The following is a 25911-nucleotide window of genomic DNA, read 5'->3' as shown; positions in this document are numbered from 1 at the left end:
GTGCGATAGCGATGAGCGGCCCCACATCATATTTTGGCGAGACCTGCAGTGTTTATTCGGCTGTACACACGTGATAAAATGGAGAGTGATAAACATCCAGCCATTCAGCTCCTGCCTAATATTTTTCAAACCCAGCCTGTAACATGGCAAGTAGGAGCAGATTGGCTGGCTGTTTATCACTCTTTATTTTATCACTTTTGAAGCTTAGAGCATCTGGCCCAAGACCCTTTAGTAAATGTACCCCTATTGGTCTACAATCTAGTAGAAATAATGCAGTGGGTAAAGCAGGGTTGCCGACTTTCTCATTCTCCTCTCCGGGAAAGACCGGAGAGGAGAGATTCAGTAGCCGCTCAGGGGGCGGGGCTTAAGCGTGACATCACTAAGCCCCGCCCCATGCTGGTAAACCAGCTAATTCAGTGATCTCCGTGGAGGGGGCGGGGCTAAAATGACGCGATTGTGTCATTTTAGGTCCGCCCCCTCCTCTGAGACCCGAGGATTGCGGCATTTTAATGCCGCGATCCGGGGGACAGCGGGGGTCCCCCCTGAATCCGGGAGGGTTGCCCACCCTTCCGGGGGGCCGGGAGGGAGCCCCGATTTTCGGGAGACTCCCGGAAATTTCGGGAGGGTCGGCAACCCTGGGGTAAAGATTATATATACCCCTTTCACACCACACAAATAACATGGGCTTGTTACCGAGTCTCTGTACGGTGTGAAAGCGACATTTTGAAAAACCCGGGTCCAGCAACCCGGCATTCCGATCTGGGTTAAAAGGGTTTTTCACAGGTCAGACCCAGGTTGCTGGGCAGTGCAAATGGGTAACTCGAGCAACCCAGCTTCCGGTTATACTATACCAGTGGTGGCCAACCTGTGGCTCTTGAGCCTCATGCGGCTCTCCCACTTGTAAAGTGCGGCTCCTGCTCCCACTGCTGCCCGCCGTCCACCGTCTGTCCCAGCCCCCACTGCTGCCGGTTCCCTGAATCCCTTCTCCTTCTGAGGGGAGGAAAGCACGCATCGCGCATCTCTCCTACCCCTTACTGTGCATCCTTGTGACTGAGCCATCCGCCAAGCAGAGCTCGTGGGCCAGCAGCCAATCAGGAGCCGGCCAGCGAGCTTTGATTGGTGGACGGCCCAGTCACAGGGAAATGAGGGGGAAGGAGACGCGCAGTGCACCTGTGCTCTCCTCCCATCAGTGACATGACAGGAGGACTGCAGGGGGACACCAGACTGTCCTCTCCCCACCTGGCAGCAGCAGCAACAACGGTGAGTGCTGCTGCTGGGAAATTTGCACTGTGGGGGCATAGCAGTTTGTGGCACTGTGGGGGCATAGCAGTTTGTGGCACTGGGGGGGCATACCAGCTTTTTGGCACTGTGGGGGCATACCCGGCACCGTGTGGTGCATACCTGGCACCGTGGGGGGCATATGTGTATCTGGCACTATTGGGGGCATATGTATATATGGCACTGCACTATTGGAGGCATATTTGTATCACACCCACCCAAGGGGTCAAAATAGACTACGCCCCTTTTTTTGGCGCATGTGCCTTCAGCGCGCGCATGATGTCGGCTCTTTAGCTTGACTACCGATATTTTTCGTCTCTTTACCTCTGACCGGTTGGCCACCCCTGTACTATACACTATAGGGAGGAGCATCAGCTGCCTCCTCCCCCCCCCTCCCACATGATGAGCTGCTACTCCTCCCCACCCCCGTGTGCCAGGTCTCTGGGTGGAGCTTCACCTTGCAAATGCCGGTACTCTCCTGGGATGGACCCATGTCTAAATCCTGGGTGTGACCAGACATTTGGGATGTGAAAGGGGTAATAGTGTAATTATACCAATGCTGCTTATTCCATGTGTATCTCTGGCTGCTGTTTATGCATCCATCTCTACACATAGGGAATAAACATAATGCTGAATGAATTAAACCCTATCAGACACCTGTTGGTGCAACAGGTAGTTTAGCAATAACGTACGTATAAGTACCTTCAGCATATCTGGCGCCATATAAACACGTGGCATGAATGCTGCATGTGTAATTTGTTAATGGCATCGGGAGACCAGGCAGGCCTAATGAGCCGATTCATGTTTCCACACACTGAACATCTCAAAGATTTAGACCAGGCTGGATGCTTTTTTACAGCCAAAGTTCAGGGGAACACTCAGCAGTCCTGGGAGCTGGCCGGTTACACAGGACAGATTTACTTAGCAGTCCAAAGGGCAGCTTCTGTAGTGCTGAGGATGCTGTTTCTGGCCAGATTACAGATAGCAGAAGTACATGCAGATGTGATCAGAGTCCTTCTTTCATATCTCATTTATTATGCTAGATCTACTCAATTTCATGCCTGTGGCAGCAGATTTTTAGAGAACATTATGGCAGAGGCGTTGCCTAAATTACTTATTGGATTGCTAAACTATGGAAATGTTCTTGTCCTTTGCCCATGCGATAAAGTCAAATGCTAATGAAATTATTTGATGACGGGACAGGGTGTAAAGGTTCCCAACCAGCGTAAGGCATGCATGCCTGCTGGCAGTTCTAAATGTCATGTGATGTGAACTATTAGCAGGGAATGACACCGAACAACACCTGAAATCATGTATCCACATTCATTGCACTTACCCTGGGCAGAGGCGGAACTACCATTGGTGCAGCAGGTGCAGTGCATGGGGGCCCCTAAAGACTAAGGGGCCCACTGCTGCCCCATCACCCTCTTCCTGTAACCCATTGTTTTTCCTTGTCACCCACTTCCTACACATGCCTCTCCCTATCATGCTCGGCCTCTCCCTGTCACCCCACTGTTGCGTTCTATATTGTGAACTTGGGTTGAGGTGGAGGAAGGGGGCCTAAATTATATTTTTGCACCTGGGCCCAGCACCCACAAGTTCCGCCTCTGACCCTGGGCCAAGGAAAACTTGTATTTGCTTTCAAAACAGCACCGTTATTTTAGCAATAAACCGCCATAATTAGCCCTTCCAACAGTAGTTCTAGCAAAACTAAAAATAGTCTTGTCAGGAATCAGAGATTTTAATGATGGGGCTTATAGAACTCTATACTGTTTAGAATAACTCATTTGGTACTAATGATATTGAATAGTACTTTATACACGTTTCTTACTGACAGGTGAAAAAGCTTTTAGTAAATTTCCTGACTTTCAGCAAACTCAAGTTAAATGTATACACTACTAGTTCTGAGAACAGTCTAAATAAATCTAATATGCTAAAGAATCTTTCACACTTGCAGCCATATCCCGAATATTTCCACAGAATGGCCACTGTAAAGTAACGCACCAAAATGTGTCTTTGGAAAGAGATGATGATAAAAGATTATGGGGTATATTCAATGGATCCTGGATCCATTCCGACATTCTTTTGCTGGAATATATCCGGCATTCATTATTAAATCTGTGGCCAAATCTGGTGTGTGGACCGGGTGAGCGCAGCGGCGGGAGGCTGGTCGGGGTTGGTTGAGCTGTTCTCATCCGGCCCGGCAGCGTGACAGGTTAGTGGAGTGGGCTGGGTACGGGAGGCGGCGGGAGGGTGTAGGCGGCGGACAGGAGGACAGTGCTGTGTAAACTGCTGCTGCCCACCTAGCGTGGTCCTCCCTGACTCAATCCGGCATGTTTTCATGTCGGATTGAGATTGCCAGAAACATGGCCAAAACCTTTCGGTTTTGGCTGTGTTTCTGGCAAAAGCAGGTGGATTAGCGGCTATTCCTTCAATCCACCTGGTTTTCGGCAGGTGAGAACATTTTGACCTGCCGAAATAAACAGCTAGAATTTAATAGATCGGAACCCCTTCCGATCTACTCATGAGGAAAACTGCTGTCTTTTCGGCAAGATGGCAGTTTCAACATCGATTGAATATATACCATTGACTGTGTTGCAGGGTCAGATTAAGGGCAACATGGACCTGGGGATGAAAATGTTCAAGGTATAGTATGAGAAGCATAGGAGCAGCAGAGCTGTGACTAGTGCTATGTGGTTGTGGCCAGTGCCATATGGGTGTGTACATTTTAACATGATCAACTTTAGGAGGGAATTCTATTAGCTGCAGTAAACTGCTGCTGGCTCATTGATCCCACTGGGCTATTCAATTAGTACCAGCAAGTCAGCAAGCATGCTGCACTTAACTGGCGTGTTACAGGTCTCGCACTCTACTAATTCATAGTTCTGAGAACTTATCACAGACTCTATTAATGGTCGGTAAAAAGGGTCACAGGAGGAAAAGAGACTGACATTGAATAACCTAGACATTAAAGACGAAAGCATTAAGCAACCACCCTTATTTTTCCCCCATTACATTAACTAGGCTGATTGAATTCAGCCTTTAATATCTCCCCAAATATTATGTGGGAGCCTAGAGATGTAGCTGCATCCACTCCATTGTTAATCTGGCTCTGCTGTGTTATACTATTTCAAGATTTGTGACTGGGGGCAGGATACTTTGACTAGGGGAAGGATACTGTGACTGGGGGCAGGATACTGTGACTGGGGGAAGGATACTGTGACTGGGGCCAGGATACTTTGACCAGAGGAAGGATACTGAACTCCATAAACTTTAGCTTTCACATCACTCACTCCACACCAGCTCATTTACTATAAGCAACCAATCTCCTGACTGATGGGCCCCATACATCAGCAATCACAATTGATGGATTTCCAGATACAGGGATTTTTTGGCCAGATAAATGGATTTTACAATCTATCTGACTTTGCCCACACATTACAGATTTATTTCAGTGATCGGCAGATTTTTCCATCTAAGGATTGCATCTTCATATCTGGAAATTGCCCAATCGATTGCTGTTCATAATGTAAATAGATGAAGAAGACGAATTGGGAATGCCCACACATATAAAAAAAGATCTGCAGATAATACCAGATTATTAAACATGTTTAAAAACCTGATTAAGCAATCGATTGGCGATTTTGATTGGGATTGCCAAAAGGGGGAGCCCACACATCTAAAATTAATTGTGGCAATCATCTCCATATCTGAAAATTGTCACAATTAATTGCTGATGTATGGGGCCCTTAAATTTGCTGTTCCTATTTTATAAATGTCAGTATAAATAAAAGAATATTTACAAATGATTAGTATATGCCTTGATAATGATAAGGTTATATTCTAATTGTGTGGAATTTTTTCTACAACACTTGGTGGTTTGAGACTAATTTAGGTTGGATCGCATGTGCAGATCTGCATTCCCATCATTATAATGTGAATTCATCTGCCTTAATGACAAGCAGAGGTGGGGTGGGGCGGTGGAGGCCGGTGTTTGGGAGGGGAGCGCTGAGCCAAAACTGTGTTGTAAACGCATTTTTCTTGGCCTCGCAAGCCTCCCTGCAAATGCAAGTTGTTTGTACTTAAGGTCCATTCCCATTCCCGTTTTTGCCCTCCGTGTATGGATAACGATTATGGGGAAAATCCCTGGGCTGAAAAACTGTGAATTTGCCTTTTCATTTTTAAATATAGATGGCATATTTCCGCCAAAATACAGTATTTACCATAGACTTCAACAGATCAAAGCAATAGTGAGATTGGCTTCTAACTATGGCCAGAGGAAACAATTAATTACCTGTTATTCACAGTCACACATTTAGCCTGATGGTCATTCGGAAGGAAATCTCAGGGATGTAGTACACAGGGCACATAATAAAACTAGAGAGGCTCAGTGAGAATACGAGCTTCACTAGATAAAGAGCAATGCAAAGCTCAAGGATAGATTAAACCTTGTACTATCCCTTGGAGCAAACAATATCCATCTGGCTTCTCCGGCATCAGATGACTTGCGCAGCTTCAAGAAAAGTGGATGCAAACAGTTCCCACACAAAATATATACTTAGGAATTACTAAAAGATAAAGAGGAAGAAAACATTGTGTAACACTAACAGGTGTTCTATTTGGTTAGTCCCATATATACAAATTCACATTTAAGTGTAACTACACCTGAAAATAATTTTCTTATTAGTTTTTATTTACTGTTTGGTCTGTTTCCTTGAGTTGTAAGGACAGGGCTGGCTCTAGCATTGGGCAGCTTTTGGCAGCTGCCAAGGGCACTGGGATCTGGGGGAGCACCACCGAGTCTGTCTATTACAAAATTAAGGACATTTGGAGGAAAACACCCTTGTTGTACTTAATACAGTTGGTGGCTGTGGAACTTCTAAGACGTTCCTAACACACTTTCACTTGAGGGGCTGGAAAGTGGGTATTGGTGGCTGTGTGGGGTGGGGGCAGTAGATTTAAGTTTTGCACAGGGTGCCGAGTAGGGTGGCCAATCCTGGGATCGTGATCGGCGGGATATCAATCCCAGGATTGGAGATTCTCCTGTCCCCGGCAGTGCGGCTCTGTGCAGTGTGACAAGGTCAGAGGTCACTGCACAGGCCACACAGCTGCACAGCCCCATCCTGGGCGCACTGATGACTGCCTTCCCACCTTGACTGCATCGCCTGCCCACTGGCCCGGCTCCCGGCTTCACTACCTACCCGGCTTCACTGCCCACTCACCCGGCTCCTGGCTTCACCGCCCACCCTCTCGGCCGCACCAAACATGTAAGTAAATATGCGCGGCGTTTTTCTTTATTAGGAATTCCGAGTTTGGTCATTTTTGAATCCCGAATTCCGGGATTGAAAAAATGCCCTGGGATTGGCATCCCTAGTGCCGAGAAACCTTGCACCAGCCCTGTGTGCGGCCACACATTACAATTGTGAAGCAGCATAAGTTTATTAGTAGTAAAGAGTATTAACACTGACCCAACAGCAGGTTAGCTGGGGAAAACCAGTCACACCTCAGCCTGATATGTAGATTGCGTGGATGCACTGCACTCTCTTCAATAACAAAATAACTAGAAACGGGAGCAAGAAGGGGAAATGTGCATGTTCAGAGTGACCTTTGAAGGGTACATATTGCCAGGATTTAAAGTGGTCATGCAGAGGTGGGGGAACTCATTTTTCTATGATATCTAATTACCTGCCTCCCCCCCCCCCCCCCCCCCCCCCAATTAGGCAGAGACAGGGCCAGTGGTAGGGTTTTTTACATCCCCCCTGCAAACTAGAATGCTTTTCTGTGAGAATTACTGTGCAGGGCCAATGTGGAGGTTAAAATCTTCTACCTCACCATTAGAGGTGGTGGAACTCCGTTTCCCCTCACTTTAACCACTGCATATTGCTCTGGGCTGCCATTTGTTCACATATCTATATGCTGTATATAAAAGGCTAACTACTCCTCACCTGCACCTGTCATCTCTGAGGTGAAGTAACACCAGAGACCACTGGAGGCCACTCGACAGACCAAATTACTATTTAACAATTAGCCATTATTTTGATGGCCTTTTACCTAGTCAACAAAAACTGGCTCTGGCAGCAGTAATACTGTATCTCTTGTATATCTATATGCAGATTGCATCTTTGAACTGATGGTACTGTACTATGAATCCATGGTGTACAATCATGGTTCTTCAAACTGTGGCCCACCAGATGTTGTGGAACTATATGTCCCAGCATGCCCTGACAGTTTTGGCATGCTCTTATAGGAAAAAATGTGGCAATGCATGTTGGGACATGTAGTTTCACAACATCTTGGGGCCACAGTTTGAAGACCCATAGTGTACATCAAATGCTCACCAACACTTCTGTAGTTCATATTTATTTCTTTGGGATATCAGACTATGGGGGAGTTGCATCATTCCTATGAAAAAGTGGTTAAGTGGTTGAGTATAGAAGATGCTGAAAGCAAGTAATTAGCTTCTAGCTAGCATATAAAGTACATTTTATAAATGATAAGCAGAAGCTGAGGCTATGTTCAACATCTTCACCTCTCCACTCTTTAGATGGATTGGTACATTTCCCCCTAAAACGTTATTTTAAGTAATGAAGACATTTTTCAGACTCAGTGGATGAGCCCTTTAAATTGGTCATTTAAACAGCACATACAGTACGACACGTGACAAACTGAAAGCCTATCAAATCTCTTTCAGACAATCAATGTAAAACGAGCTACAAATATTTCTAAGCAAAGAAAAATAAATCTGGTTTTATTATCAATCCATGATAGTAACAGTCTTTCATGAATGTACTGCAATAAATAAAAGACGTTAGCGTTAGCTATGAGAGTATCTCTTGGAAATGAGAGAGTCACAATGTCTAGGTCAGACAATAGAGCGTTTCAGGTGAACTTGGACACATGACAACTTGAACAATTGGAGATGAAGACAGAATGTTACGCAATCTGTGTAAATGTTATATGTGAACATGAAGGTTTGTCTTGTCTTTGATGATTCGGTTTTGCGTTATACACTGAAGACCCTCTTCAAACAAAATGTGCCTCACTAGTCGCTGAAGAAATTCAGTTACCAGCAATGTACAACACGTTTAAAGTGAACCCATCAGATTGTGTCTATCATATGCTAAGATGTGATAGAGAAATGATAGCTACATTCTGATTGGTTGTTATGGGCAACATCCCCACTTTTCAGTTTTAGAAGCTTGAGTAAATGTTCCCCTAAATCTCTCTGCACGTTAGAGTACATCTGCCCCACCTGCACTTCAACATGGTTTTACTACAGTTACTTGCCCTTTCTTGATTATTCCCAACTCAGACTCGGGCACTAAGAGGCCCACTTATGATGGATTGCATAATCAATGCGTTTTGGGCAGAATATTACCGCCCCCAGGATTGCATTGCACTATGCGCGATCCTGTGCTCTGCCGGCTGCCGGGGGTTCTGCTCATGGCCGGTCAGCCAGACCGCGCTGCACAGAGGCCACTTCCAAGGAGGGTTCCCTCACTAAACAGTGGTGCAGTGACTAGCCCATAGGCTACTATGGGCATGCTCCATTCTGGATATTGATAAATTGCCAGAACAGATGGAGCACTCCTCAGCCAGCGTCGGGGCTCGCCAGAATGCCCCCACTGGTGAGATGGCGCTCCATCTGACTGGGACGCAAGAGCGTCCCACCCATATGTGCGTCCCAGTTACTGTGCGGCCTGGGACACGAACCCCGCCCGTGTTCACTTCAGTGAGACGGGCAGGGATAAGGGGGGGGGGGGGAGCGGGGAGGTGGGAATTGGCGATGAGGCGGCGCACATCCCCTTCCAGCGGCTGGCGGCGGCTGTCGATCTGACTGCCAGCCCCTGCAAGGATAAAAGGCGCTCCATCTGTACTTAACATTTGTGGCTAATCCCCGTTTTATATAGCCGCAAATATAATTTGATAAATCAGCTTGTTAGTCTGTAAACTTATAATGTAAACTCTCACGAGCAGGGTCCTCCAACCTCTTCTCCTTTCCCTATATGATCCTCTCTGTCCACTGCTGCAGAAAACAGGGTCATCGCTTGATACTGTTTCATTTCACTTTCTTTGTAATCTTATTATTGAACCATTTCAATGTATCCCCTTGTATAGGTTTGTACTTTTTTATATTGAATTGTGTGTGTAACAATGTAATTATTTCCAAATATGGGTCTGTAGACATTAAGGGTGTGATTTAAATGATATCAGTCCCCATCATATTTGCGCTGGGGACCCATGGTGCAGCTCTGTACATGCGTATCTGTCGCCGACCATAATTATTATAACATCAAAAGTGGGTAACTATTTTTGTGGCAGCATCACGGGGACTTTTCCACTAGTCAGAAGTTTGTACTATAATGATCTATGTTACACTCTAAAGGAACACATCTGCCACTTTATTAGATTTGATGCCAATGTATTTTGCAAATGGACGAGGCTGCTCAATGTATTCTGAGCATCTGTGCTGTACCTGGATAGTGGCACATGTAAGAGTAGAACCCTTCAGACTTCAGCATGATGAGTAGGGACCCCCAGCCCAGAAGCACCGCAGAAAAGAAAAGGTTCTCCACCACCGCTGTGACTGCCATCCACCACCTGCGCCGATGCGCCGTAGCCAGTGTCGGAGCCATGTTTCTTATTTCTTTGTAGTTAATGTAAGTCTGCAAAACAGGATGTTAAAGATTACATGAAGTTTTCCCGCAGATACTTTTAGAAATACTCAAAATAATTTTTTTGTGGTTGTCAATCGGTTTCGTCCTCCTTGCTGATCTGAGTCACGGTATTCTTGAATTATTTTATTGTACTAAACTGTTGCAAACACTATTCGGTGGAATCAGGGATCTTACTATTGAGCTTCATATCAAAACAAAGCAGATGATTGCACAGCTTCCTGTAGCTTCCTAACATAGGGTATACAGACTACATAAAGGCAAACAATCAACCTACTGTGTGCTTCCATCCATATACCCCTTCTCATCTGCCGCTGTAACCTGGGTTGTTTCTGGGTCTATCTGGGTCATGGCTCAGTGTAATACTGTTTTTTACACTGCCAAAAAATCCAAGGTTACTGCACATGAACGCGCAGAGTAATTACCTGTTGCATTTCCATCTGGGTAGTGAGCAGTGTTGACAATGGATTCAGGGCCTTATTCAGATCTGAGCTCAGTACAAATTTGTTTGGAAAATGGGCTAAAAAAGGTGCACTGCAGGTGGGGCAGATGTAACATGTATACAGAGCATTAGATTTGTGTGAGTTATTTTGTTTCTGTGCAGGGTAAATACTAGCTGCATTATTTTTACACCAATTTAGATTTCAGTTTCAGCACACCCTACCCAAATGTAACTCTCTCTGCACATGTTACATCTGCTGGCTGGGCGTTTATCTCTCCTTATCACCCTTGGATTTATCTCTTGTTAAAGCTTAATACATCTGCCCCAGTGTTCCTTTGAGCTTCTCTCTATGTATCCCCAATGGGTGCCAATGTCTATACAACAAGAGGCCACAGAGCACTGATAGGGAAACAGTAAACAAGTGCGGGAATAAGCCACTGAGTTCAGTCTTATCATCTGTGTGATGTTATGAGGGGCAAAGATCTAATGGTTTAATTCCATTGTAAGGACTGAAGATTATTGGGAAGGAGAAACTGACAAACAGATCACTAAACAGTTTACTTGTCGGCCAATTGCTTCCCGTCCTGATCTGTTTATTGCTGTACAAACATCAGATAAGAAAGGTGACAAACACTTCAATCTCTGACCAATCCATTTACACCTGCACTCTCCCAAAATAATATCCCATCAGCCAAAAGGTTCACACATAAAAAATGCTATTAACAAATAAATCATGCTTATTGCAATTGCATTTAATCAAATGCCACCACCAAGTCCTTCCCTGATATACATGTGCAAGAGCAGAGACTCTCACTGTCAGCGTCTGTGCGTCTTTAGATGACCCTTCAATCTGTTATTCTATGTGAGTGAGTGGATTGCCTATACACACTTCCCGAGGTAATGAACGATAGAATGAAATCTTGTTCCCTCCTTCACTACACTGCGCCAATTGTTTTTGCAAAAAACGGTTGAATTCGCACTTTTTTCCGAAAATCGCACATTTAATAGGATGCGAATAGCGCACACATATTCTGCAGCGTTTATCAGAGAACATTTGAACATTCACATCAACATGCCCCAATCGAGTTTACAACATTCTTACCTCATGTACACACATGTATTCTAGGGTTAACTTTGTTGGGAGTCAAATAACCTACCAGTATATTTTTGAATTGTGGGAGGAAACCGGAGTACCCGGAGTAAACCCACTCAAGCATGGGGAGAATATACAAAGCCCACTCAGTTAGGACCATGGTGGGGATCGAACCCATGACCTCAGTGCTCTGAGGCAGCAATGCTAACCATTACACCATCCGTGCTGCCCTCAACAACAGCAACATGTCTACACAACACACAATTACTAGTGATCAATAAAACACAGACTTTATAAAAAACAATGTAGACCGATATCCTTTGCATGGATTATGCATAAAGCACATCACTTCATTCTAGTAGCTCACAATACTACACTAAGGACCTTATTCAGGTCTGTTCGCGCGCATGCGAATTCGCATGCGAGCTCAATGTTTTCTATATGCACATTCCTGTGCAATGCATAAGACGGGAGTGTGCGTCCACAGCGAACGGATTGTTCGTCAGATGCAGACAACCAACATTGCGTTCGGTGGGTGGGGCGAGGCGGGGTACTCACCCATGGGAACGATCAGCCATTCATGGGCATTCTAATGAAAACGTTGGGCGTTCCTATGGAAGTTGCCCGGTGACGTGGGCGCCAGGGGCGGGTAGTTGATATCACTGGATGTCAGCTGCAAAGGGGTTCTCATATCTCCCATGGCGTGGCCATGAATAATTGTGTTTTTAATGTTTATGAACTTTGTAGGTAGCGTCAATAACAGCATGAAACAAATGATACATGAACCAGCAATGGCAATCCCATGCACAGGTCCATTCCCTTACAAGATCTATGCTTAGCTATACGTGGCCAGTTCAATTCCATGTTATATCACATCATGGGTGATCTGCAGACATCGCCTACACATATGTTAGTGCAACATGTTTGTTCTATGGGGGTGCCAGGCACAATATGTGATGTTGGTGGGACGTTGTGCTGCCATTATCAGCATTCACATGCCTTCCTGACGGCACTGCACTTATGCGGGGTACACACCGGGACGACCCGCTCAAGATGCACATAGTGAGCGGGTCGTCAGTGTTTCTTCCAACCCGCTCACGGTGACGCGGGGGGGCACGACCCGCTCACGATGTGCACCGTGAGCGGGTCCGATCCGATGGCGACCCGCACCCGGGAGTATGGTCGTTCTTCAGATCCTACCTGCAACAGGTAGGATCTGATTAACGACCGACCGCCCCGCGGGAGCGCGCATCGGATCGGTATCGGTCCACACCAAGACAGAAAAGGGCCCAATCACCACACAATCTACATCCAATTGGTCGGAATTGGATCTAGATTGATGGGATCGGACCCTTGTCATCCTGGTGTGTACCTAGCATAACACAGCTCCAACTTCACATGGAATAGAAGGTATCCTGTCCAGAGGTCGACAGTAATTAGGTCAACAGTCAAAAGGATGACCACTATTGGTTGACAGGCAAAAGGACGACATGGGCCAAATGTCGACATACACTAGGTCGACACTGATGAAAGATTGACGCAAGCGACAGGTTGACATAAAAAGGTCGACACATGAAACTTTACATTCCATGTGGACTACAGTTGGCAATGGTAAAGTGCCCAAAGCATGGTGAGCGAATCAAGCCATGGGAGGGTACCCGTATTGTGAGTCCATGTTGACAGATGTCGACATAGACATCAAAAACCTTGACAAACTAATGTTGACCTTTTATGTGTTGACCATTTGCTTATGGCAGCCTTTTGTCCATGTTGCCTTTTTTTTAACCTTTTTTTTGTGTCGACCTTTTCTCTGTCGATCAGTAGTGATTGACCTATTCATTGTCCCAAAAAAATAATAGTATCAGGTCCTATGCACTACTACTACTACTACTCCTGGCGCTGTTGGATAGAATTCAGACGCATATATATATATATATATATATATATATATATATATATATCTTTAATGTTAACACCTGCTGCAAGTGATCTCAGATAGGAAATGGAACAATACTGGTAGGATTCCGATGATACAATGCGTGCTCTTTTACATATATTTATTACACGATAAGGTAACAGTTGCATGTTGTTTGTCTATGTATAACTCAACTATAGAAGATACTTTTTAGTAAGCGATATTGCAACTAATGTTACCATATTGTCTAATCTAAAAGAGCACACATTGGGCCTTATTCTGGTTGGAGCGTCTGGGCCGTACGCGTACGTCCCGGGGTTTTTCACGATCTGCGCATGTGCAGATACGCTAATGCGCCGGCGCGAACACTCCACAACGCTTACGGCCGGGGTCTCAACGTGCGAAAAAACCTGTACGCGAGTGTACGGGTAATGGGGCGGCATAGGGGCGTGTTGATGGGAGCGGCCGAAATAATGAGGGAAAATGGGCGTAAATATGGGCGTACACGGGGGTGTGCACCAAAAATGAGCGGTGCTACTACCGCACGATCGACTAAGGCACCGTTCATTTCGGACACCAAACAGGCGGCCGCCAACCGCCAGCTCAAACCACCCCTACAGATACCGCATGCCAGCGTGCGCCTGAGTTGGCTAATTAACGCTGATTACTACTCAAACACATACACCTGAATGTAATAAGCAATGCTGCAGTCTATTAACTCCAAACCATGATTTCACTGCCTGCAAGCCACACATACACAGCACGCAAACACATTGGAAGCTTATGTTTCTATACTTCTCCACATTTAAAGGTTTGTTTAATTTAAGGTAAGAATCTTTTTATACGCTAAGGTAGGTATTTGCTAAACAGTTAGACACATTCACTACGTGCTTTCATAGACTTTACACAGTAGCACACTCAATCTACACAAGTCGACATGTGTCAACGTGTTCACTCTAATACTAACATAGGTTTTGTATTTATGATACAATAACATAAACCACATCTAACACCTACAAAGGATGTTTCAGCAATGTTTTAAGCCCATGCCCACTATTTTGCACACAATCTTCTATTGAGTTAATAGAAAACAATAATTGAATAACAAATAGATTAATTAATCAATTGTCAGATTAGTAGTTGAGAGGCAAGATTTGCAGGTCCATATATGTGAAGGGTATGCCAGCGTACACGGACGTACGCTCACTCTCACGAGCGGTGACATAAGCTGAGTTTTCCATTGAAAACAATAGGGACCCGTCCGTGCAAACTGGCGTACGCTCAGATCTCCGCAAGAAGTCGGTGGGGAGACGGAGGAAAGACGGCCGTATACGGCGCCGTACGCTCAGTTGTACGCCTGTTGTCGGAGTGCAAGGGCTGAGCCGTCCGCGTACGTTGCCGTACGCTCATTTGTACGCCACTCCCCTTCTACGGTATTTCTGGCCGTACGTAAGCGGCTGATTTGTGGGTGGACTTAACCCTAACGGCCGCGTACGGCTAGCGTGCGGTAATGGCGAACGTACGCACGTTTGGCCGCTCCAACCAGAATAAGGCCCATTGTATCATCTGTGAAAATAAGCAATCTCTCTCTCTCTCTCTCTCTCTCTCTCTCCCTCCCTTTTGTGTTTGTACATGTGTAAGAAAGATGTAATTTTACTCTCTCCAAGCAGATGGCAGTGTTTCGGAGACTCACGGACACTACACACACATATATATATATATATATATATATAAAAATGATATATATTACATTTATATCTAGAATAAATGTTATCCAATATTACGCTACACCAATCGCAGAGATCCTATATTCACTATCAACCTTATTATCCACACCTGAATAGAATTGCCCACTAAATGTAAAGTACATGTAATGTTGCTTATGGGATGCAGTTAAAATCCCGGCGGTCGGGATCCCGGCGTTCAGAATCCCGACGCCGGAATCCCGACCGCCGAAATGCCGACACATTCTCCCTCCTGGGGTGTCCACGACACCCCTGGAGGGAGAATAAATTAGCGTGCCGAGCGTAGCGAGGCACCGGGCCCGATCGCCCCCCCTTGCGGGCTCGCTGCGCTCGCCACGCAGCGGGCCCGGTGCCTCGCTACGCTCGGCACGCTAATTTATTCTCCCTCCAGGGGTGTCGTGGACACCCCAGGAGGGAGAATGTGTCTGCATTTCGGCGGTCGGGATTCCGGCGTCGGGATTCTGAACGCCGGGATCCCGACCGCCGGGATTCAATACTGAATCCGTTGCTTATGTGCCAATGTGGTTGTGAGAGATCCTCAAAATATCTGCTATAAATACCAGCATCGCTCACAGTGACTGTTATTTGTTTGGTGCAATATTTACCTAAATTTAAATTAATTGACTTGGCTGCATTTGTATTTATACTAAAAGAACAGCCGCTGTGAGCGACGCTGGCATTTTTAGTGGATATTTGGAAGATCTCTCACAGCAACATTGGCACTGGGGTCAATCCTATTAGGTCTGAAGGGTGCGAGGTGCCATTTGGGTGCCTTTTTTATGCGTTCAAACGCTGAAAACAGCACCCGAATTACACAGATTTTGAAGCAAATTCAGTCTGCCGTAAAGTGCGCCCGCTGCCGTGATGATTCTCGCTTGCAAATCATCCGCATGTAATAGGATCGACCCCTAAGGGTTAAGCACACAGAATGCATCATACTAACCCCTATGTGTATGTAGCCTTATATAATATTCGTACTTGAATGCTGTGTGAGACAATGGAGAAAAATTACTAAGATTCACATGGGATGTTGCTATGGGCAACTAATCAGATACTATCTATGATCTTCTAGTCTAGAAGGTGCTATAAAGAAGTAGATTGTAATTGGTTGCCAATAGCAACATACCATCTTAGTAAATTTCCCCCCAACCCAAAGTGTGCAGATAATGCTCCTCTCTGTGGATATAATTAGTGCAAGTATGTTATAATAATCTTTTTTTTGTATTTCCAAATGAACACAAAGCCCAATGCACCTTTCACATAGTGCAGAAGCAAGAAAACTACGACCATTTGTATTAAACACCTTCACTCATTGTTTATTGTGAATAATTACTGGAATATATGTAGCAATCATGTAGCATGTTCTATAACAGCAGCGCTGTATTAGAGGTACACAAGGGAGAGGCAGAATGATCCGGTAATATTCGGATCAGAGCTGTCGCAATAACAAGCGGATGATGAGATCACGGACATGGGCACACAGCCCCGACCGCCTGCGCCAGCAGCCAGGCTGAGCCGAAGTGGTGAAACAAACAAATAAGCGCGCTCCGGTGCTGCGCAGCCCGCCCCCCGGCCGGGGATTGGCCGCCCGTCACTCGTGGGCCCTCTGTGATTGGGCGGCGAGCGGAAGCAGGGCACGAGAAGAAGACAGGTGTCAGAAGAGCCGGTTTGAACCGGCAGGCGCGAGTCTGCGGCTCTGCAGCTGGGAGTGCACGCGAAGGGGGAGTCAGTGCGAGGCTGAGAGAGCACGGCGGGGCGGGAGCTGGGACGGTCTGTGTGTCACTGTGTGTGTGTGTGTGTGTGTGTGTGTGTGTGTGTGTGTGTGTGTGTGTGTGTGTGTGTGTGTGTGTGTGTGTGTGTGTGTGTGTGTGTGTGTGTGTGTGTGTGTGTGTGTGTGTGTGTGTGTGTGTGTGTGTGTGTGTGTGTGTGTGTGTGTGTGTGTGTTAGTGACGGGGAGGGGGGGCGACAACTGCCAATGCCGGACCTGGGGTGACATGCCGGGGCAGAGGACCGGGGCTAGGGAGGGGTATGCGGGAGTGATACACGGGAGGAGGCTGCTGTGGCAGATTACAGTATGGGGACACCCGGAGCGGGACACATACACAGGATGAGGGGCCGGTACAGCGCCTATACGGGACGCTCAGTGCGGGCACGGTGTCATGTCAGAGCCGGGGTAGTGTACTGTATATGTCCACTACTGTCAGTAGGGGAGTACATGGGGCAGTATATGTCAGTATATATGCAGTGTGACACTGCTATCCCTCCCTGTATACAGTACTGTACATTGTGTGTGTGTTACATGGGGCAGTATATGTCAGTATATATGCAGTGTGACACTGCTGCTGTGGTCACTGCTATCCCTCCCTGTATACAGTACATTGTGTGTGTTACATGGGGGCAGTATATGGCTGTGTGACACTGCTGCTGTGGTCACTGCTATCCCTCCCTGTATACAGTACATTTGTGTGTGTGTGTGTGTGTGTTACATGGGGGCAGTATATGGCTGTGTGACACTGCTGCTGTGGACACTGCTATCCCTCCCTGTATACAGTACATTTGTGTGTGTGTTACATTGGGGCAGTATATGGCTGTGTGACACTGCTGCTGTGGTCACTGCTATTCCTCCATGTATACAGTACATTGTGTGTGTGTGTGTGTGTTTTGTGTTACATGGGGGCAGTATATGGCTGTGTGACACTGCTATCCCTCTACTGTATACAGTACATTGTGTGTGTGTGTGTGTGTTACATGGGGGCAGTATATGGCTGTGTGGCACTGCTATCCTTCCCGTGTGTGTGTGTTTCATGGGGGCAGTATATGGCTGTGTGACACTGTTGCTGTGGTCACTGCTATCCCTCGCTGTATACAGTACATTGTGTGTGTTACATTGGGGCATTATACGTATGACACTTCTGTCACTGGTTACAGTGAGTAACTTGCACACTGACAGTCCCCGCTATCAGCAGCGCATGTTCCCCGTGTACGGGTCGCTGCAGCCGGCTCCCCATCACCTGTGTCACTAGCAGCGCTGCTGTCACCTGTCAGTGTCCCCCCTTCCCGGTCAGTGCGGGACATCTTACCGGCTTCTGTCCCTGCTGACACCTGGCACTGGGATGGTGAGTGGTCCGGGCTGGAGCAGCCGGTGCGGGTCCGGTGACGGCTGCTTGATCTTACTCCCCCTTGGCACGGATCGAATCCGGTGCCGCAGCCCCTGCTCGTCCTTCTCGGGCCCGACCGACTTGTTTTCTCATTTCTTTATTCAGGTCCTTTTATTGCGGAGCTTCTGAGCAAAACAGTGCTCGGATGTGATTGGTCGGTGGGGGCTAGAGACAGACGGGAACCAATAGGAAGGCAGATAGATAGGGAGAAGAGATACATGTAAGTCATCTCAACATAAGTCAGGATGGTGAGTACAGCCATATACCAACATACATACACACATATGTCACAATATACATGACTCCAGGGTCACTATATACATGACAAACATATACACATATATATTTTAGATATAATCGTGTTTTTCATGACAAATAATGACTCTGGCACGATTAATTGCTCAAATGCACTGTACACTATGAGCACTGAAACTTGATACAAGTATTGGAGCTGGCAAATAAGCCATTTAGTATGCGGCATACTCGGTGCTGTGCCACAAAGACAAGGAGCTGAGCTGAAATCTGACACCCATTACCACTAACCCTATACTTCAGCTACACAATAGAGAGAAAAACAGCTGTGATGTCAGTATGGCAGTGAGAAGGAGGACTGCCATTTGTGTCAGTGATTCCCAATGCTCAGAAAACCATTTAAAATAAATCAGAATTAATGTGGAAGTGCAGATTCGTGAACTGAAAAAGTGAGGCTACATCTAAACTTGTTATTGAGCCTTTATGGAAAACCTGAGCGCAGGACCCCAGCCAAAGTTATTTCAGAGCAGAGACAAAGAAGACAACAGACTGAGACCATCACCCACAAACAACAAAAAAAAAAGTCTACAAAGAGAGGAGGAAAGCTGCCTCTATCACTAGACAAAGACATAATTTAAGCCAGTGCAGCACTGTTTCACATCTTGGGAGTTTCGCCAAACCTTCAAAAGAAAATATATTTTGTTGCAAATGCATTTGTCATTCACATCGATTGATTAGAATTGCTTTGCTCAACAATGGTCTGAAATTGAAAAGCAAGTGCATACAAATGTACAATACTGGTCACAATACTATTTCAGTGGCCCATATAACGATTCATCTTTCCACTTATGCCACCATTCTGAGGACACCAGTCACTGATAGAGGGGGCAGCAGTGGTTTAGTGTCTAGCACAGAGTGTGGCAGGCAGTTGGGTTGAGCATGGATTGAAGGAGGGCAATATAAGATTGGATTTATCCTGTGTGGAGTATGTTACATTAATCAGATCAAGAGATGATAATAGGGATGGAAATCTGCAGAGTTTTGTGCATGCAAACACTAGCTGAGCTGTGGACACGTATGGGTGCCCGCAGCTGCCCGAATGTAGTAAGGTATAAGAAAAGTTGTATCCAATGGCTATTAACCAGTGAATTCTTGCAATTTGATGGGAAAAGTACTTAATGAATTTGGAGACATCGATGGTTGTGAATTGGCTTTAGATTCCATCTCTATATTATCCTTTGTTTATATGGTGCAACAAGGGTTTTACAGCACCTTTTTAAAGTACAAAACAGTTGGCCTCATTCAGAGATGGGTGTTTAAAAGTATACACATGTTCTGTGATATTGATCGCAGTGCTTACTAAAGCTGGGCATATGTTATCTGTCCTATTCACCTGATATCGCCTTAATTTTACTGAACTTTCTGAGTAACCTGAGGATTACTCGGATGTCCAATGTTCAAGCAGATGACCCAATCAGCATCTTTGTATGCAGCAGCTAATCAAAGAAGCAGGCTTACACAAAGCCAGAGACGCCACTGTGAGAAGTGTCCACTTCTTAATCGGTTGCTTACAGGGTGAGAAAGGACTGGATCCTGGGAAATTATTTTATAGACAAAGATGGCAAGGTAGAGGGATTGACTGTAGGGCCAAATGAGTGAACAAAGTTACAGATGACTCCCAGACAGCAGACTTGTGATATGGGACCTTATTCTGATTGACTCGCAAGGCGAAATTCACAGACTTGCGAGTCCATCAAACACCGCCCGCCACTTGCACCTATATGGTGTCTCTAAACTGCAGGCGCCCTGTGCGAGGACAGAGCGGCAGCTGACATCCACTGACGTCAGCTGCCCGCCCCCAGCACCTGCATCACGGCCTCATTAGCATGAAAAGGCCAAGCTTTCTCATGGGAACGCCCATGAAACGCTGGGTGTTCCCATATGCTAATGGAGCTGCCTGGCGCCCCCTGCCCATCTCCGCCCCCGCTTGCTGTGTAGGGTACATGCAGAAATGCGCAGACTCCATTGGTCCCCCGTGCAAATGCATGGGGGACCGAAGCGATTAGAATAAGGTCCATGGAGAGGGAGAACGGCAGAAGAGGAGGCAGAGAAGAGGATGTTGAGGAGGGAAAAGGCTTTTTTTTCTTTAGCTTGAGAATTTAAGTCTAAAACCCCGTACACACGGGGGAGATATATTGCTCAGTTTCTCCTTTTCATCAGCGACCAGAGATGGTCGCTGATGAAAGGGAACCTCTGCCGGCGGGGCCCAGAGGTAATCAGCTGGTGGCAGGAGCAAGCTCCTGCGACCAGCGATTAGAACGGGGCTGAAAACGGAGCGCGCACCCGGCGACCATATTTCCAGCGATTTCAGCCCCTATCGCCCCCCGTGTGTACACAGCTTTAGGAATAAAAAAGACATTAAATAGATTGACCAACAGGCATCAATATGTGAAAGTGTAAGTAGTCTGGGCAAAAAGGTAAAATTGTGTGTCATCAGCATACAGGTGGTATTGGAGGCCAAAAGTGCTGATGAGCACTTACAGGGAAGAGAAGAAAACCTCAAACAAAACTGAGGTTGAAGAGGATGAAAATATTGTAGTGGGCCTTGGATTTATCAGTGATGAGGCCATTGGTGACCCTATTGATTGTGCGTTCCATGGAGTTTTAAGGTAACAAACCAGATTGGAGCAGGTCAAAGAAGGTGATGGTGTAGAGGGCGGAGGCAAGGAAGTTACATACAATCTGCTGAAGGCGCTTGAATGCTGAGTGGAGGAAAGAGATTGAGCAATAATTGAGCAGCAGGGTTCATGAGGATTTCATGAGAAAAAGTTTAGGCATGGTTGAAGTATAAATATAATGTACCATGCAAAAACGCTAGGTTAACAATGTTAGAGAAGGTGTCTAGAGGGAGAGACTGTAATGTGCTTGAGAGGGCTACTGTGGTAAAAAGGAATGGGCTAACAATTAATTTAAACCAGACTGTTTTAGTGTCAACACCTGGACCCCTAATTAGTGCTTTGGGCCAAGTGCCTTGCACCACTATTGCTGCCCTTTACCCTTCCCAATCAGAGTCCATGTGAATACCATAGTAAGAGGACTGCAGGCAGGGCCGGTGCTAGGCACCGGAGCGTCCCAGGCGGGGGGGCACGCTGTGCCTAGCACCGACCCTGGAGCTGGTGCATGCAGCAGGCAGGCCTGTGTGAGTAGGGAACCAGCAAGAGTGCTAAGTACAGGGGGAGGAAGAGGAGGCACAGGGACATAGGCCAGCAATTTTGAGGAATAAAGTCCCGGCAGGACACAGATGCAGGAAACGAGCGAGTGGGAGGCTGTATAACAGCAGAGAAAGCCTCTCAGACATTGTAGGGGCCGCGGACTAGTAACAGCAAAGAACATGGCATCATGGGAGGCTTTGGAAACATGCTGTAACTGCCATCATACACATGTATGCAGTCATCCAGGGGCAATATTATACTTATCCCTATACACCACAACACTAATGAGTAACACAGTTGTGGGGCGGGGGGCGCAGCGCCACGGATTGCGGCTGACTAGCTGGCTGGGGTGGCCGCCGCCGAAGATTGCCGCAGTCAGGGATGGGGACTGCCTGTCACACGGCACCTTTAACACGACGGGCGGGCTCCGGCGGGGGGGGGGGGGGACTGGGAGGGGGGAATTCACTCACCGAATAGCTGCCTGTGGCTCTGTCTGTCTGTAAAGTGCATGTTGAACTTATTGGCAGATCGCTGCAGGCAGTTTCCTTCTAGTTCCTTCCTCCGGCTGGCTCTCCTCCGCGGTAGCTTTCCTGCAGGCTGCTGCTGCTGGCTGCAGCTCACTACCGCCATCCAGTGGCCGGGCAAATGCCTAAACCTGCCTAGTGATGGCGCCGGCCCTGACTGCAGGGCAGTTTTTCCTGAACATTTATTTATTCGCAACACTATGCAGCAGTTCACATTATTTACAATAAAGTGCACCCAATTTACACTATTCCTGAATGAAGCTGCTGAGTACCAAGTGTCATAGGCTTTCAGTGCTGCTTCCTTACGACTTCACGTAACCCAACTCCCACTTGATGGTGGTCAGGGGCTTCCATCCCATTATACCTGTAATTGGTTCCTTAGTCAGAGCTGATGTAGTAGATTTTGCTGCCTATTGCAAAGTATAACCTTGGATAACCCCACTTCATAATCACACCCATTTTACAACCTCAAAATATGTGACTCAGTTTACTTTATTTACGTCACATGTAGCAAGTGAAAGTTCTATAAATAATTTAAACTAATAATAATATTCACACAGATCTGAATTTACAGTATATTGTGTTTTTTTTGCCATTAAACCTACCCCTAGTTTGGGCGACAGAAATTAGGGAAGTCATTGTATCCTGTGACAGAGTAATCTAATCTGGCCACCAGTTTTCTGATAACTACTGTATAGTATTTTAGCCATGATGACTTTCCACATGATTCAGAGATTCTGTTCAGATGGACGCAACGACAATTTACTATGCAGTGAAGTGATTTGCATGTGTCTAAGGTGCACTACGTGTGGGCTGAGATGGTCTTGCAACTGCATTTGCAAACTGATTGACAGCGAGGGAAGGTTTGTGGGAATTAAAGCCGGAGTACCAATTGCAATATCTGTGACGTCTTCATGGTACATACACACGGTGAAATTTAACATTCTATTAGACCACTATTAGATCTGTCTGTCTGAGGGTACACATGGTGAGATATGCACTTTTTTTCTATTTGATTTTGCTTATAGAAGCAAAATCGAATAGAAAGTCGAATGGTTTTCTACATTTGATGCAGATTCTATCCCAATGCTCACTCCCGTGTAGTATAAATTGAATAGATAAATAGTCTTGGCTGGCAAGACTATATAGTACAGATCTGTACTATATAGTCAAATCGAATGTGAACACTGTAACTAAGGGTGTGTACACATGTATCAATTTACTTTCGATTCAATTTGCTTTCGATTTCGCCTATTCCACCCTTGGCCTTTGCTTTCACATTCAATCTGCACTTTTGCATTCGATACCGATTTCGATATCAAATTCTATTGACATTCATTTGATTTACTGGATCGATTAGATATTTCCTTTCCTGCACAGTCTATTTTTCTTTTCGATGTAGAGAAAATGGGAGCGAATCAAGTGCAGATCGAAAGCATCTTAAAAGCCATTCGATTTTGAGTCAAAGTTGCTTCTATATTCAAAATTGAATCGAGCGTGTGTACACACCAGATCCAGTCCCAGATCTAATAGTGGTCTAATCGAAAGTGAAATCTCACCGTGTGTAGCTCCTATGCTGCCCGACCACAGGGTTACGCAAAAGGTCAATGTTCATTCTGATATAACAAATTTATCAACGCATATATTTTTTTCTGCATTTGGGTGGAAATCTTTGATTGTTATATGCTCCCATACATTTCAAGGTTATTGTTCCCACCAGATAGATCGGACAGATGAATCTGTACATGTGTACGAACCTTTCTACGGATGTACAGTGATTCAGAGTGTCACTGCCAGTAGATGTCATGATTCAGAATCGGTTATCTGTGAAATGTATATATTTTCCCACAGCCACTGTGTACCAATATACAGCTGCAGTGGCATTAGCGCACTTCTCTGACTTGCCCAATGTTTCCTACATTTCTAAGTGATGTACCATGCTTGAAGTGTTGATTGAAATTACCTCATACAGTAACAAACTACCACAACATGGGGCTAATTCAGATGTGATTGGAGTAGCTTTTATAGAGGGAGCAGCGATATCTCTGAAATTAAATATAGAAAAAGTAGATGCCTCCTGCTGCATTTGTGATCTGAGCTGCTTCTTTGGATACAGCATCAAATCACACAGACACCATAGGAAGGCTTGTGGCACCTTTGGATGCAAGCCATCCGATGCAGATGATTGTAAAAGGCCAGGAAATTACTGCCCAGTGAAGGAGAGGCTGGCTTTTTCCCCGCTCCCTAAAAGCAGTGACGTGACTCCCTCTTCACAAATGCTGAAGGCATTCTGTGCAATATACTAAGGGGGTTATTCTAAATCACTCGGAAAGGCACAATCACTCTCTAATGAACAAAACCATGTGCACTGCAGGTGGGGCTGAAGTAACATGTGCAGAAAGAGTTACATTTGGTTGTTTTATTGTTTGTGTGCAGGGTAAATTCTGGCTGCTTTATTTTTACACTGCAATATAGATATCAGTTTGAAGTACACCCCCCACCCAAATCTAACTCTCTCTGCACATGTTACATCAGCCCCACCTGCAATGCATATGGTTTTGTCCATTAGAGAGTGATTGTGCCTTTCCAAGTGAATCAGAATAACCTCCGAAATGTTGGTATGTATATGCTTCGTGGTCTAAATTACCTGTATCTGTTGTTTCAAAAGACAATTATCGGTACTTGAGGTACACGATTACCCCCGATGGACCCGATTTCCTTTGAAATCAGGTCCATTTTGCCGGCAAAGGCAAAATCGGGTCCATCGCGTCGGTCGGGTGCATTAACATGGCACGCGACGCGACTGACGCGATGCACCCGATTTTCCCATAGGGTTCAATGTTAAAATATTTTTAACATTGTAATCACGTTCATCGCGTCGGTCTTGTGCCATTATAATGGCACAAGATGCGATGGACGCGATTAAGCACTTTTTACATAGCTAACAATGGGAAATGGGCCAATATGGCCCATTTCTCATTGTATATGCCCCCCCCCCCATTGTGAACGTCACCCAACGATTGACGCCAACCCGAAGCGTAGCGAGCCCGCGAGGGGCGGCGGTACGCCTCCTCCGACCTTTTCATACCCCTACTATCCACGTCGGCGTGGAGTTGAGAATATAAAGTGTGGCGAGCGCAGCGAGGCACTGAGCCCGAAGCGTGGCGAGCGCAGCGAGCCCCGCGTATACCTGTGAAGTTATACGCGTCCCCTCGCGGGGCGCGCTGCGCTCGCCACGCTTCGGGCTCGGTGGCTCGCTGCGCTCGCCACACTTTATATTCTCAACTCCACGCCGACGTGGATAGTAGGGGTATGAAACGTACCGCCGCCCCTCGCGGGCTCGCTACGCTCGCCACGCTTTGGGGTAACGTCAATCGTGGGGTGTCGTTGAGGGGGTTAAAATTGGGGTCTGGGGACACTTTTACATTGAATCCAATGTAAAATAGGGTCCCAGGGACCCTATTCACATTTCAATCAATGTAAAAATCGGGACCATCGCGTCGGTCGCATCGCATGCGATTTGGTCGCATGCAATGCGACCGATGTGATGCGACCGACCCGATCAACATCGGTGTGGCCGTGCTAGGAAACAAGTACCCAATTATCCTATTTAAATC

General features: G+C 46.2%; 1 protein-coding gene across 1 annotated transcript in view; it reads right to left on the bottom strand.

Annotated features, from left to right (window-relative positions):
- Positions 1 to 18421, bottom strand: part of SLC43A2 (solute carrier family 43 member 2) — an 80297-nt gene extending 61876 nt beyond the window's left edge. The window contains exons 1-2 of the mRNA XM_083172171.1: positions 18229 to 18421; positions 9755 to 9944 (exon numbers count right to left, since the gene is read on the bottom strand). Coding sequence (XP_083028297.1) covers positions 9755 to 9914 — 160 coding nt within the window. The 5' untranslated portion in view covers positions 9915 to 9944; positions 18229 to 18421. The remainder of the gene's footprint in view (positions 1 to 9754; positions 9945 to 18228) is intronic.
- Between the last annotated feature and the right edge of the window lie 7490 nt (positions 18422 to 25911).

The sequence above is a fragment of the Crinia signifera genome, chromosome 2 (assembly GCF_055691185.1).
Source record: "Crinia signifera chromosome 2, ASM5569118v1, whole genome shotgun sequence".
Taxonomy (NCBI): Eukaryota; Metazoa; Chordata; class Amphibia; order Anura; family Myobatrachidae; genus Crinia; species Crinia signifera.
Note: the sequence above shows the minus strand (reverse complement) of the source record. Positions and strands in the feature narration are given on the sequence as shown.